At 34.8% G+C, this 15,674-nt stretch overlaps 3 gene segments (V, D, J or C); all 3 read left to right on the top strand.

Annotated features, from left to right (window-relative positions):
* The first annotated feature begins 3,926 nt into the window (after positions 1 to 3,926).
* On the top strand, positions 3,927 to 4,809 carry LOC109106886. The segment is given in 2 exon segments: positions 3,927 to 4,327; positions 4,427 to 4,809. Coding segments are annotated over 2 exon segments (387 nt in total).
* A 6,912-nt stretch (positions 4,810 to 11,721) lies between these two features.
* Positions 11,722 to 12,480, top strand: LOC109099549. The segment is given in 2 exon segments: positions 11,722 to 11,824; positions 11,932 to 12,480. Coding segments are annotated over 2 exon segments (471 nt in total).
* Positions 12,481 to 13,528: 1,048 nt separating this feature from the next.
* LOC109099569 lies at positions 13,529 to 14,570 on the top strand. The segment is given in 2 exon segments: positions 13,529 to 13,650; positions 13,761 to 14,570. Coding segments are annotated over 2 exon segments (372 nt in total).
* Positions 14,571 to 15,674: the final 1,104 nt, after the last annotated feature.

Raw genomic sequence — 15,674 nt, 5'->3', positions numbered from 1 at the left:
CATATAATTGATTATACTTTGCTTAATGGTCAATGATTTAAATATCTGATGTGCAAGATATTGTCAGTTAGTTCAGCATTCTTAAAAACAAAGGTTCCAAAAGGAGTTTTTCACAGCATAGAAAAATCATTTTTAGTTCACCCTTTCAGTGAACAGTTCTTAAAATAACTTTTTTTTGTTATTATTTTTGTAAAGAGCATTTTTAATAATCCAAAGAAACTTTTTCTTAATAAATAAATAAATAAATAAATAAAATCAGTGAAATTGAAATGGGATATCAATGTTTTTTATGGATCATCAATTCAAGGATCTTTTTTTAAGATATATTAATTAATTTAATTCAGTTTCAAATGCATTTGTTTTAAATGTAGATTTTAATTGTTCATAAAAAAAAAATAAAAAATAAAAACTTACTTTAGCTATCTAAAAGCACTGAGTAACTCATATTCAGTTTAGCCAGTATTCTAGTAATATGATATTTGTTCTAAGTTACTATAAAAATACAACATTAATATATGGCTTTTTCCTTTTTTTGCTTGCAAGATGTGAATATGTATTTAAACATTTGTTATTGATAATATTATTTCAGTATATTCTAAACTAGAATTGGTTTGATGTTGCCTAATATTTCATATTTAAGATATTGTTAAACTCATTCCAAATGGTTCTGAGATCAACAATGTTCTTTAAACCCATATTCTGCTGGAGGGAGGAGTTACACGATTCATGTTTTTCATTAGCCAGCTCCTGCTATACGAGTTAGTTACTTAGGAAGATATGTTCAGCATTGATTCTCATTGTCTTTTTTGTTCCTTCATTGGTGAAATGTTGTCCCTGGTCTTGATCATTATTTCTCTGCTCAAAGGTTCAGTTAATCATATTTTTTTATTGATTTATTTTTTTTTTTTTTTTTTTTAATCCAAAGGTTATGAGAAATTCTGTATCAACAACACATTAACATCTTAATTTAAGGAATAATCTAAATAGCATTGTTGTTTCTTCTTCTACAGGGGACAATGTTACCCTCTCCTGTGATTACAGTGGAGATGTTAATACACTGCAGTGATACTGACAATATCCAAGATATCAAATTGAGTTTCTTATATTTGTCACTGAGCTCAATGGCCGGTCAGAGCCTGCACTTCGACTTTCATCTACAGCTGAAAAAGCAAACAAACGGATGCATCTGAACATCTTTTTAACAGAAATGGAAGATTCTGCGCTGTACTACTGTGCCCTGGTGCCCACACAGATGGGAAACACTGCAACACTGTAAAAAACCTGAAACCAGTACTAGCATCAGATTTCAACAGACACACTTAAATCAAGTAATAAATAATATGAAACATGAAACGGGTGTTTCAAAATATACATTTCAATTTATAAATGAAGTCAAATTAAGTACCTCCGAGTATTAAATGACTGACAATAGGCAATGGCTGAAAAAAAGTTGCAAAAATAATAGATATCAATATTTTGGGAAGGTCATATTTATTGATGAATTAATTACAAGGTAAAATTTACTCTCAATTATCAAATCATTTTTTAATACTGACTTAAAGAAAAGGAGTGTGTCTAAGCTTGTTAGTCAATGGGGTTTGCAAACCGAGAAATGACACTTCTTTCGAACTGGTTCGTTTAAAAGTCAAGTCCAGTCTGGTTCAGTCTGGTCCGGTCCGGTCAGTCGGCTTGGTCCGGTCCAGTCCGGTCCGGTCGGTCGGTCTGTCTGACAGAACAGGTATTATATATTTAGATTAAAGAACAAATAACTCTTATGAGCTGGTTCTTTCTAGTGAATCAAAAAATGCACAATCAGTGTAGTCTGATTGCTGGATGAATTAGTCAGTTTTTTTGTAGTGAAACAATCACATAGTTACATCTAAATTACTGAGAGATAAATTTGAAAAGCTGCTGTTGAATTCTTTTTGATTCCCACCCCTGCTGTTGGGGGAAGAATAAAACTTCTTATGTAATCCTTCAAAGATGTCAGAAGGAGGAGCTCCTTGAGAGTGTTTTCATTTCTGACATCTAAGTGTGCTGTCACTCTGTAAGTTAAAACAACATTATGTGGGTCTATTTACCTTTGCTCCTTTCAGCACTTGCAGGTTAGAATGTTTTTCTTTCCATATTAATTCTTCATATAAATTTGTCATTCATTAACATTTTAAATTATTTACAGTTTAAATATAAATTAATACATTTTTTTGTTTGACAGGAGACTCTCTTAGTGATCTAATAACATCTCATGATTCTGAAAAACAAGCTCAAGATGGAAACAATGTTACTCTCTCCTGCAACTACACTGGTGCAGTTTTTAATCTACTGTGGTATCGTCAGTATCAAAGATCCAAACCAGAACTCCTTCTGTTCATGACTGAATCTGGAGATCCAGTTAAAGAAGATCCATCAGCCGACTGGTTATCTGCTAAAGTTGACAAACTCAGAAAGCTCATGGAACTGGAAATCAGCCCTGCTAAAGTATCAGACTCTGCACAGTATTACTGTGCCCTGAAGCCCACAGTGACAGGAAACTCTTTTCTCCTGTACAAAATCTTGCCAAAGAGCTTAAAATCTAAAAGCTGATAGACTGGGTGACAGCGTATTTGACTTTTATTCAACTTCTTTCATTTTAGTTAATTTTTTTTTTTTTTTTTTTTTTTTTGTCAGAAATCTGTAGCTTTGACAAAATTATTACTATATTGTGGGGACCCGAGTTGGTCTGATATAAAAATGTGAAAAAATAAAAACATGCTATGACAGTACTCATCTATACACATTTAAATAGGTACAATGTAGAAACTATTCCTTTCCTTTTGCCCAAAATGAGCAATGACAGGACATACAGTGAGCATAGAAAAGAATAACCCCCCTTAAAATAAATACATTCTGTTGCTTTGCAGCCTGAAATAAAGACAGACACAGTTTTTGTTTTATCCAGCTGCATTAACTCAGTGCAACTCATAACATCCAAGTGAAAGATATAACAAACATAATCACTGAGTTGGAAAAAGGATCACTTGTAATAAAAATGACTTGTAATCTCAGTCAGGAGAGGGGTGATCCTTTTTCCAACTCAGTGATTCTGTTTGTTTATTTCTTTATTTTTTCTGGAGTTATCTCTTTCACTTGGATGTAATTACAGCTGGATAAAGCTAAAACTGTGTCCGTCTTCATTTCAGGCTGCAAAGCAACAAAATGTGATTATTTTAAAGGGGGTGATTCTTTTCTATACCCACCGTACTATGTGGGAGGAGCTCAGTGTTTGGTAGACTCCAGCAGAACAAATCAAAGAAACAACACAGACGTTCCTTCAATCAGATTCTGATAGAAACTTGAACTAAAATGTTTCTAATCTATTCTGTTTTAATATTTCTCCTAAGCTATGGTAAGTAATATTATTTATATATTCTACATCTTAAACTACTGAAAGAATAAACTATTTATCAAAGAGGTCTAAATTTAATTTAAAATTTAAAGCTACAATTAAAATGACTTTTTTTGCAGATGGAATATGTGGGAATGTCATCAGACCAAACCAACCATCTGTAGTTTTAACTGAAGGAAGCAGCACCACTCTGTCCTGTACATATGATGGATCAGCTTACAGTCTCCACTGGTATCGGCAGAAGCCTGGATCAAAACCAGAGTTTCTGCTGCTGATCATGAAGTCTTCTAAAACTGTAGTTCCAGCTTCTCCACCTCACCCACATATGGCCATCAGACTCCGTAATAATAATGATGTGGATCTGGAGATCTCCTCTGCTGCTGTATCAGACTCTGCTCTGTACTACTGTGCTCTGGAGCCCACAGTGTCAGGAAAACAAACTACACTGTACAAAAACTGTTTCCTTTTCTTTGCTATACAGTCAGATTTCTAAGAACCCTTAATCTACTAGAATAGTGAATTCCTTTGAAATTTTTTTTTTTTTTTTTTTTTTTTTTTTTGGATTGAACTAAAAGGCTTATGGTTATTTTTGGAAATAGACATGCAATCTAATGAAAACATTGTTTTCATCATGTTACTGTAAAATAACTTTGCAATATAGTTAACAAATATAATCAATACATCTTTACCTACTTTTGTAGTTATAGAAACATCCAGGAAAAAAGCTGTTAATGTTTAAAATGTGTTTAATTTGCCTGATTTAAACTAGTGAGCACCAATTTAACATGCAGGTTGCCAGAAGGTGGAGCTCTAGGTTCAGTCATTTCAAAACAGAGCACACAGACATAAATTGAGTTAGTTGAGGAAAGTCACAAAAGTCTTTTTGTTTCTTGCTGGTGTAGATGTTTCTCCTGGTCCTCTTGATACTTTCTCCTCTTAAGGGTAAGTAATTTATAAGAATAACTTCCAAATTGAAAAATACTCATTTTGAATGGTAATGTGTAAAAAAACCCGACCTGTTTACACTTTTATTTCAAACAGAGAATGCTGATGCTGAAGTGATAACCTCATTCTTCACAGAGCAGCATGTTTTGGCAGGGAAAGATATTACTCTTTCCTGCAATTACAGTGGCTTTGTTCAAAACTTGCAGTGGTATCGTCAGTATCCCGGATCCAAACCTGAGAATATAATTTTTTATACTGAGACCAGCAGTCAGTCAAAGCTTCGTCTGTATGCTGTGGCAGATAAAGGAATCAAACTTATGAATTTGAGCATATCTTCTACTCAAATGGATGATTCTGCCATGTACTACTGTGCCCTGCAGCCCACAGTGACAGGAAATACAACTGCACTGTACAAAAACTTTCTTATGGGCTATTCTTACTAGAAGGCACTTTCACACCAGTTTTTCCTAATTGTCTTTCCTGACTGATATGATGTGATGCACTGAACAATTTGTCACATATTACTGACATAAACAAATATAATTCTAAACTCTTGGTGTCACTATCAATCACGGAAAGTCTCATAGGATATCATCTCTTCTGCTGCATTAGTTGATTATCTTTTGCCAGCTTCACAATGTTATTAACAAAAATTTGCAGAATTCAAATTTAACTGACAATGAGCCTCATTAATACAACGATGAGTGTGTCCTTTGAATGCAGCAAAGTCTAATGCTGTGGTCATGTTCTTATACTTGTATAAATGTTCCAATAACGTACATTGCACATAATGCATAAATCTGTGTTTTTTTTTGTAAAAATGGGCATGCCGAGTGCCTGTGGTCCTGATTAATGTTAATAAACATTGCTTCATAACATGATACAGTAACCCCAATGACCATTTTACTGTGTTACTGCTGATGCCCAATGTACAGTTATGCACCATTTGCGCATTGTAAATTTTACTGTGTTACTGTTTTTGTGTGTTACTGCTGATGCCCATAATAAATATCCACTTTACCTATATACACAAAATGTGGAATCATTTGTGTTACTGCTGATGCCCAATGTACAGTAATGCACCATTTGCAGGTGGCCCATGACATGTTGGAGACTTAAATAGTTTAAATGCTAATAATTACCAGAAATTTCAGATCAATTTCAGATTAAAGCACTCCATTTATTTATATATATATATATATATATACACATTTATATATATGTTTTTTTTTATCGATTTGAAAGTTCCCATGTGTAACAATCATTAATTTTATGTGCATTATTCTGCCAGAAGATGGAGCTCTAGGAATCTTTTCACTCTGCGTTCAGTTTAAAACAGAGAAGACATACATAGAGTAAGTCAAATTTAGTTTTATGTGCATTATTAGATGTTGCTCCTAGTATTCATTATATTTTCTCTTCTAAAAGGTGAGTGAATTACAACAATTACTGTGGAAGTGTTCTTTCCATGTTCTGTTAACAGTCTAAATTAGTCCATTACAAATAACGAATTACATTTTTTTTTTTTAAAAACAGAGAATGCTTCTGCTGAGGTCATAAAACCAGTCTACACACAGAAGCAGGTTTTGGCAGGAAAAGATGTTACACTGATCAAATAATTCATTACATTTTTTTAGTTTACAGTGATTGCCATTTACATTGTTATGTTTGTAGTTATGTTTGATGAATCAGAGCCCACTCTCAGTCTGACCGCTGCGGCTGATAAGATAAATGCATGAATTTTACGATCTCTTCTACAGAAGTGAAAGACTCTGCCATGTACTACTGTGCCCTGGTGAAAAAACTGAACGAGTAATGATATTAAACAGCAGATCATGATTTAAAAACATATACAACATTTGCAATGTACAACTATCAAATGTTTCAAGCATCAATTTGCTGCTCATAATAAAGAGTGTAATATTAGATAAATTAGACTAACACAAGATTATTTTTAAGTAGTAGACTACAGTACATCCCTCTATACAGTATTAGGGTGAGATGAGCATGTAGGTCTGTGTGGGAGGAGCTCAATATTTTTAGATTTTAGAATAATGAATAATAGATCAGAGACTTAATATTGATACTGATAATTATGAGTTTGAACTATAGATTTATGTTATTGTTATTTTTCTTTTTAATTTTAATATTCATCCACAGTTACTGTAAGTAGTATTACTCATATACATTTTGTACTGTATTCCAGAACATCACAAAAATACCTGTATGTAAAAAAATACCTGTTTGTTTTGTACATTTATTCCATTACATTGCTTGATTCTTTAATGTGTTTGCAGGTAAAGTGAATGGGAATGTCATCAGACCAAACCAACCGCCTGTAGTTTTAACTGAAGGAAGCAGCACCACTCTGTCCTGTACATATGATGGATCAGCTTACAGTCTCCACTGGTATCGGCAGAAGCCTGGATCAAAACCAGAGTTTCTGCTGCTAATTGATGAATCTACTAAAACTGAAGTTCCAGCTTCTCCACCTCATCCACATATGTCCATCAGACTCCATGACAATAGAAGTGTGGATCTGGAGATCTCCTCTGCTGCTGTATCAGACTCTGCAATGTATTACTGTGCCCTGCAGCCCACAGTGACAGGAAAAAAAAACTACACTGTACAAAAACCTTCTTGTCATTTGTCGGTTGCATAGTCATGTTTCTCTACCATGATTTCTGTGATATTCCATTATGCTTCTGATCTAATATAGCATTTAAACATACTGGCCATTGGAAATGACTGACCATTATCAGATGTATCATTGGATGTTTTTTGTGATTTTCAGTTGTGTTTATTTTTTATTTTTTTATCAAGGACATTTATCTTGGAATAAATTCAAAAGTTGTTTAAGACAAATTTCTCTCTGATAAATTACTAGAATGTTCAAATAGGTAATTGCTATTGGGTTGCTATATACAAGAGGTTTCAAGAGCCATTATTACCCACAGAATTATTTTAGATTCACAGTTAAGACCACACCTAGACTACTGAATTTATAGTAACTTTTGTAGATAGATGTGTAATCTGCTTATTATGTTGCTGTAGAATAACTTTGGTTGTTTTAGTTACATTCAAAAAAAGAATGACATACTTAACCAGTGGTTACCACACACATTCTACACAGTCTCTCATTTTTGTTTAGTTTTGTTTTTTAACATATACAGTATTAATAAGCTTTACATCAGAGAGACCCAGTTATGCATGTCTTTTGCCAGAAGGTGGAGCTCACATTTACATTATTTCAAAACAGAGTGCAAATACAAACTGAGTCAGTTAGGAGGAAACTGTAAGTCTTGAAGTCTGCAGGCTTTTTGTCTCATTGATGATGTTGCTCCTGCTGGCCCTGATGATATTTTCCATTTTTAAGGGTGAGGAATCCATGAGAACAATTTCCAGATTATTGATTTTGACTGGCTTAATGTATTAATAAACCAACTATTTTATTCTCTTAATTAGATCATTAATTTTAATGTTTTTTAATTGATTTTTCTTAAACAGAGAATGCTGATGCTGAAGTGATAACACCTTTCTTCACAAAGCAGCATGTTTTGGCAGGAAGAAATGTTACACTTTCCTGCAACTACAGTGGCAATGTTCGCAATTTGCAATGGTATCGTCAGTATCCCGGATCCAAACCTGAGAATATCATTTTTTACACTGAGAGCAGCAATCAGTCAGAGCCCAAGCTTCGTCTGTACGCTGTGGCTGATAAAGGAATCAAACGTATGAATCTAAGCATATATTCTACGGAGCTGGATGATTCTGCTCTGTACTACTGTGCCCTGGAGCCCACAGTGACAGGAAATACAACTGCACTGTACAAAAACAGACAATCAGGACACACTGTAATTACCAAACATTACCAAAATGTACCACTGTGTACAATAAGGTAAATGAAAGAAAAATTAAGAACGCTGATATCAACTAGTTTAAAGATCTTTGAAACTTGTGGTTACAGTAATTTAAAACTGTATATTTTCTACATACCTTTACAGATGATTGTCCAAATGTAACATTTTATTTTTTATGAAATCGTTATGTATGATTAAACAACAGCCATACTGTATTAACAAAACATTCTTTTTAATTAGAGAGTAAACTAAAGTGTATTCACATACAGTCAGTATTTGTAGGGGTAAGATGAACAAGGAGGTATGTGTGGGAGGAGCTCAAGGTTTAGTCAGCTTCGGCAGAAGAAATCATTGAGACAACACTGACTTTGCTTCATTGAGAAGTCTGTACTCAAGCTACAGAATCATGTTACTCATCTCTTCTGTTCTCATTTTTATCCTTAGTTACTGTAAGTACTGTTAGTCATACACATATCATACCATATTTCAGAATATCACTAGAATATATAAATGAAAAATACACACATTTTAGTTCATTCTAAACGTAATCCATTATATTGCTTGATTCTATATCATCTTTGCAGGTAAAGCGAATGGTAATGTCATCAGACCAAAACAACCATCTGTAGTTTTACCTGAAGGAAGCAGCACCACTCTGTCCTGTACATATGATGGATCAGCTTACAGTCTCCACTGGTATCGGCAGAAGCCTGGATCAAAACCAGAGTTTCTGCTGCTGATTGATGAGTCTTCTAAGTATGTCACAAAAGCTGACCAACCTCATCCACATATGTCCATCAGACTTCATGAAGATAAACGTGTGGATCTGGAGATCTCCTCAGCTGCTGTATCAGACTCTGCCATGTACTACTGTGCCCTGCAGCCCACAGTGACAGGAAAACCAACTACACTGTACAAAAACTTGTTTCTTGCATATTGTAGTCATATATCTAAGCTTGCCCTCATGCAGTGTCTCAACTTTCTGTTCCTTATAAGGTGGTTTTCTCTGAGAATTACTGTTCCATTTTAGCAAATGTTATGCACCATTTACTTATTTATTGGTCATTTAAGGCGAGACACTGCAGGATAAGGGTTAAAAAGAGGGAATTTTGGATATCTCATTTTTGTCACTCCATAATTCAGAAAATACTTAGAACAGAAAGAAAACACTATATTTTCAAAATTTTGGGGGGGAGAAAATGTTTATATATGCAAATTATATATGAACAAATCCCTCTGTAAAAACCTTCAGGATATAGATAGGAATAAAAATGTACAGTTTGGTGTGTGTAAGTGCTACTGAAGTAGAGATTTATGGCTCAGTGTAGCAGAAAAAACTCATTTTGCAAAAACGGCCTTTTAAAATATCTATTATAATTGAAATCTATTGACACGAATAGATAAAGTGCTATAAAAGAAACAATTAACAGTGTCTTTTGGTTATTTTCTTCCCTCTAGTCAGAAAAAAAAACACTTTATGAAAAACCAAAAAGTCCAAAATCTCAAACTTGACAGGTGCATGAAAAAACATTGTTTTTGCCTGCAGTGTCTCCCCTTAAAGCCACTATTACAAGACAAAACATACTATAATTTACAATACACCAAGTTAACCAGTACACCATAGTATGAACCCACATGCTAGAAAACATTATGTAAAATTTGGAAGAAAAAAAAACTGCATGCAAGCATGAAACTAAATTTGTATTAATTATACAAAAATCAATAAAACAAAACAAAAGTTCATTAACGCTTTAGTTTAGGGAACAATTCTCACTATTAACTAGTTGCTTAATAGCAAGCATGCATTCTGCTGCCAGAAGGTGGCGCTCAGGAACCATCCTACTTCAGTCTCGGTTCAGTTGTTTAAAAACAGAGCAGACATAAATAGAGTCAGTCATACTCTAGAAGGGAACTGTAAGTCTTGACTCTCAAAGTCATTGTCTCTCATTAGTGTAGATGTTGCTCCTGGTGTTCATTATATTTTCTCTTCTAAAAGGTGAGTGATCCATAATTACTGTGGAAATGCTTTTTTCCTGATTTTTATACTGTTGATAATCTGAATTAGTCCACTAGAAATTATTAATTAAAAGCTGTTTGTTTTTAACAGAGAATGATGCTGCTGATGTCATAAAACCAGTCTTCACAGAGAAGCAGGTTTTGGCAGGAAAAGATGTTACACTGATCTGCGACTACACTAAATGTTCAGAGTTTACAGTGGTACCGTCAGCATCCCGGATCCAAACTCGAGCACCTCATTGTGTTCTTTGAAACCAGCCCTAAACCAGAGCCTGCTCTCCGTCTGACTGCTGCGGCTGATAAAGCAGCCAAAAGTATGAATCTGACCATCTCTTCTACAGAAGTGAAAGACTCTGCCATGTACTACTGTGCCCTGCAGCCCACAGTGACAGGAAACACAACTAGACTGTACAAAAACTGAATGAGAAATGATATATAAAGACAGAAGATCATGATGCACAATGCAGATTAAACTACAAACATTATAAAGTGAACAATCAATTGCTACTTTTTGGAATAATTTTTAAACACATGTCCAATTGGTACTGTCCTGACCATTACCATAAATAGACTACTTCTTAATAATGATATGAAAAGCAAAATAATGTTTGAAACATTTAATATCTGTACAGTGCCACTGCAGTGTTTGTATAATATCAGCTTATTTATATACTGTCTGTGCTTGTAGGGTAAAATGAGAGAGTAGGTACAGTATGTGCGGGAGAAGAGCTCAAAGCTTTGTCAGCTTCAGTAGAAGAAATCAAAAAGGCAACATTGCCTTTCCTTCATACAGATCTTGAGAGAAGTCAGAACTCAAACTACAGAAACATGTTACTCATCTCATCTGTTTTCATTTTTATTCTCAGTTACTGTAAGTACTGTTAGTCTTACAATGTGTTTTCATACACATTTTGCAACAGAACATCACTAAAAATAAATAAAAAACATGCAGTTTTTAATTCTAAATGTAATCCATTACTGTACATTAATGTGTTTGCAGGTAAAGTGAATGGGAATGTCATCAGACCAAACCAACCATCTGTAGTTTTAACTGAAGGAAGCAGCACCACTCTGTCCTGTACATATGATGGATCAGCTTACAGTCTCCACTGGTATCGGCAGAAGCCTGGATCAAAACCAGAGTTTCTGCTGCTGATTGTTAAGTCTTCTAAGTATGTCAATAAAGCTGGTCAACCTCATCCACATATGTCCATCAGACTTCATGAAGATAAACATGTGGATCTGGAGATCTCCTTTGCTGCTGTAGTCTCGCGTAGCCTTATTACTTACAAAAAATGATTACATTCACATATTTCTTGAAATATTTGTTCAATTCATCATTTTCAATTTTCTTGTATAATTTACTAGGCCAAAAATGCTTTGGTAAGCTCTTATTTTTTAAGATGAGGAGATATAGTAGCAAAAGTGATCTCTCATGCATTCTGCCAGAAGATGGAGCTCTAGTGACTATTCTAGTTCAGTTGTTTAAAAACAGAGCAGACATAAATAGAGTCAGTCATACTCTAGAAGAGAGCTGTAGGTCTTGACTCTCAAAGTCATTGTCTCTCATTAGTGTAGATGTTGCTCCTGGTGATCATTATATTTTCTTTCCTAAAAGGTGAGTGATTCATAGTTACTGTGGAAATACTTTTTTCTCCTTTTTATACTGTTGATAATCTGAATTAGTACTCTAGAAATGATTAATTAAACATGTATTTTAAGCAGAGAATGCTGCTGCTGATGTCATAAAACCAGTCTTCACAGAGAAGCAGGTTTTGGCAGGAAAAAATGTTACACTGATCTGCAACTACACTGGAAATGTTCAGAATTTACAGTGGTACCGTCAGTATCCTGGATCCAAACCTGAGCACCTCATTATGTTCTTTGAAACCAGCCCTAAACCAGAGCCTGCTCTCCGTCTGACCGCTGCGGCTGATAAAGCAGCCAAAAGTATGACTCTGACCATCTCTTCTACAGAAGTGAAAGACTCTGCCATGTACTACTGTGCCCTGGTGCCCACAGTGGCAGGAAACACAGCTACACTGTACAAAAACTTGTTTCTTGTATATTATATAATCATGCTTATAGGAGAGAGGAGCTTCTTCCCATGCAGAGTCTCTTTTCCCACTTTCCTTGCATTTGCTGTAGGGCCATAATGTTGTCTTTCTGAGTACTTTACTATTTTAGCAAATTTTCATAGTGGTGGGCTATATAGGTAGACACGATTAACTGGTAGAAATTCGTCAAGTGGTAGAGATTTTAGAGTATGGTCTCTTTTACGTTTACACGCTTATGTGACTTTGCTGTGCTACATGGTCACGAAAACTTGTTTACACATGTTTTAAGCATTGGATTTTAAAAACAATAGATTTTAAGCCATTGAAATGCAATCAGCAGTACCAGAGAACTCCTTTCACTATATGCGCGTGCTGTCAGAGAGGCGCAGTGTTGAATTATGCTATTTTTGCTGCTTTATACACACACTTGTATGTGTCAAAATGCCCGTCTTTGCAAGTGTCCTTGTAAACACAGTACTTTAGGTCTTAAGTAAAGGCAAACAGCTGAGAAAGAAAATGTGTAATTAAAGACCTTATTTAAAGCAAAAACAACTACATTGTTAGTGTATATATTGTTACTGTGAAATAAAATTACTTATATCATGCAAGATTTTGGTCATATCGCCCACCCCTTAATGTTAGAATACCATTTACTTGTTAATTGCTTCTCATTTAATTGCATAATTACAAGACAAACACACTATAATTTACAATACTCTAAGTCAACCACATAGTATAAACCCATATACTAGAACATTTACATTAAAATTCTGCAAAATCAGGTGGTCCCTGACAACAGGTTGTTAAAAAAGGTTGTAAGCATGAACCTTACTTAGTATTACTTATACGAAAATTAATACCACAAAACAAATAAGCAAAAGTTCCTTATAGGTCTCTAGACAGGACAAATTCCTGCAGATGAGACTTTGCTTGACTGTCATAATTTTGCCACTTGATTTCTTTGCACAGAAAACATACATTTTACAATCAATTGGAACTGTCTGGACAGTGACAGTCTCATAACTTAATAAAAGGTTCCATTCAAATATTTAAAATATTTGCTCAATTAATAATTTCATTCTTCTTACTGTAAAATTTACTAGGCCAAATGATTTCAGTAAGCTCTTATTTGTTGTTGCTGATACATCCCATTAAAAAAAAAAACAATGAGATATTGTAGCAAAAGTCACCTCTTATGCATTCTGCTGCCAGAAGGTGGAGCTCAGGAACCATTTTAGTTCAATCTCAGTTCAGTTGTTTAAAAACAGATCAGACATAGAGTGAGTTATACTCTAGAAGAGAACTGCGAGTCTTGACTCTCAAAGTCATTGTCTCTCATTAGTGTAAATGTTGCTCCTGGTGTTCTTTATATTTTCTCTTCTAAAAGGTGAGTGATCCATAATTACTGTGGAAATGTTTTTTTCTGATTTTTATACTGTTGATAATCTGAATTAGTCCACTAGAAATTATTAATTAAAAGCTGTTTGTTTTTAACAGAGAATGATGCTGCTGATGTCATAAAACCAGTCTTCACAGAGAAGCAGGTTTTGGCAGGAAAAAATGTTACACTGATCTGCAACTACACTGGAAATGTTCAGAATTTACAGTGGTACCGTCAATATCCTGGATCCGAACCCGAGCACCTCATTATGTTCTTTGAAACCAGCCCTAAACCAGAGCCTGCTCTCCGTCTGACCGCTGCAGCTGATAAAGAAGCCAAAAGTATGAATCTGACCATCTCTTCTACAGAAGTGAAAGACTCTGCCATGTACTACTGTGCCCTGGAGCCCACAGTGACAGGAAACACAACTAGACTGTACAAAAACTGAATGAGAAATATATTTACAGAAGATGATGATGCACAATAAATAGTTTAAAACTATACTCTTTATAAAATGGACACTCAACTGCTACATATTGGAATAAATTTTAAACACGTGTACAAGTGGTAGTGCATCCTGATTCTCAGAAATATTAAGACTACATTTTATGGATATGAAAAGCAACTTAATGCTTGAAACTTTTGACATCTGTACACTGCAATTTTTGTATAATATCATAAATTAGAGAGACAAAATGTCATTTTAGCTTGTAGACTACAGTTTATTCATGTACTGACCATACATGTAGGGTGAGATGAGTGAGTAGGTATGTGTGGGAGGAGCTCAATGTGTTGTCAACTTCAGCAGAAGAACTCAAGAGGTTCAATCTTAGTTTAGTTCTTGACTTTCAAAGTCACCGGCTCTCATTAGTGTAGATGTTGCTCCTCATATTCATTATATTTTCTCTCCTAAAAGGTGAGTGATTTATAACAATTACTGTGGAAATGCTGTTTTTCTCCTTTTTATACTGTTGAGATTGTCAATGAATTAGTCCATTAGAAATTATTAATTAAAACGTTGTTTGTTATATACAGAGAATGCTGGTGAAGATGTCATAAAACCAGTCTACACACAGAAGCAGGTTTTGGCAGGAAAAGATGTTACACTGATCTGCAACTACACTGGCACTGTTCGCAGTTTACAGTGGTACCGTCAGCATCCCGGATCCAAACCCAATCACCTCATTATGTTCATTGAGACCAAGCCTAAATCAGAGCCCACTCTCCGTCTGAGTGCTGCGGCTGATAAAGCAGCCAAAAGCATGAATCTGACCATCTCTTCTACAGAAGTGAAAGACTCTGCCATATACTACTGTGCCCTGGAGCCCACAGTAACAGGAAACACAACTTCACTGTGCAAAAACTGAATGTGGAATGACATTCAGGATGATGCTCAGTTTAAAAACTTCATATATAACCGTTAGAATGAGCTAATAAATAATATACAGTAATAAAACACACTCAGTCAGCACGTATGTACTACATACGCAGCAATAGTACTTAACATTTTTCTATGAAAAGTTACCAGCTCTGAAAGTTTTGTACATTTATAAACATTTAACAGAGAGATTCAATGTGTTCCAATCCCTGTTTAAATACAAGAGACATCATGTGACTTCTAGATACAGAAAATGTATTCTCAGCAGAACCAATCTTTACCAAGAACAGTGACTATGCTGTATTCCAAAGATGATTCTCAGCATACCCAATGAAAGACCTCCTGATACACTGTATGCAGACTATTAAATGGTAAAGCTTTGTACCAAACTCTCCATGAAGGAAGAACATGGTGAACTTCTGAAGTATGTGTGAAAGTAATATACTGTATGAGTTGTGGGGGGTGGAGCTAGCTGAGGGGAAAGTCACTGCAAAACAAAACAACGGCACAATGTCTCCTAAGACAGAAGAGGACTTTCAGTGATCTTGAGAAATCTTCACAAAAACGATGTTGTTGCTCTGTCTGTTCATACTTTTCAATTACTTTGGTAAGAAATTATCTTTAATTGGTTTTTGTTTTGGGGTAAAATGAC

This window comes from Cyprinus carpio, chromosome A2, assembly GCF_018340385.1.
Source record: "Cyprinus carpio isolate SPL01 chromosome A2, ASM1834038v1, whole genome shotgun sequence".
Taxonomy (NCBI): Eukaryota; Metazoa; Chordata; class Actinopteri; order Cypriniformes; family Cyprinidae; genus Cyprinus; species Cyprinus carpio.
The sequence above is the reverse complement of the archived record's forward strand: the minus strand, read 5'-3'. Positions and strand labels throughout refer to the sequence as shown.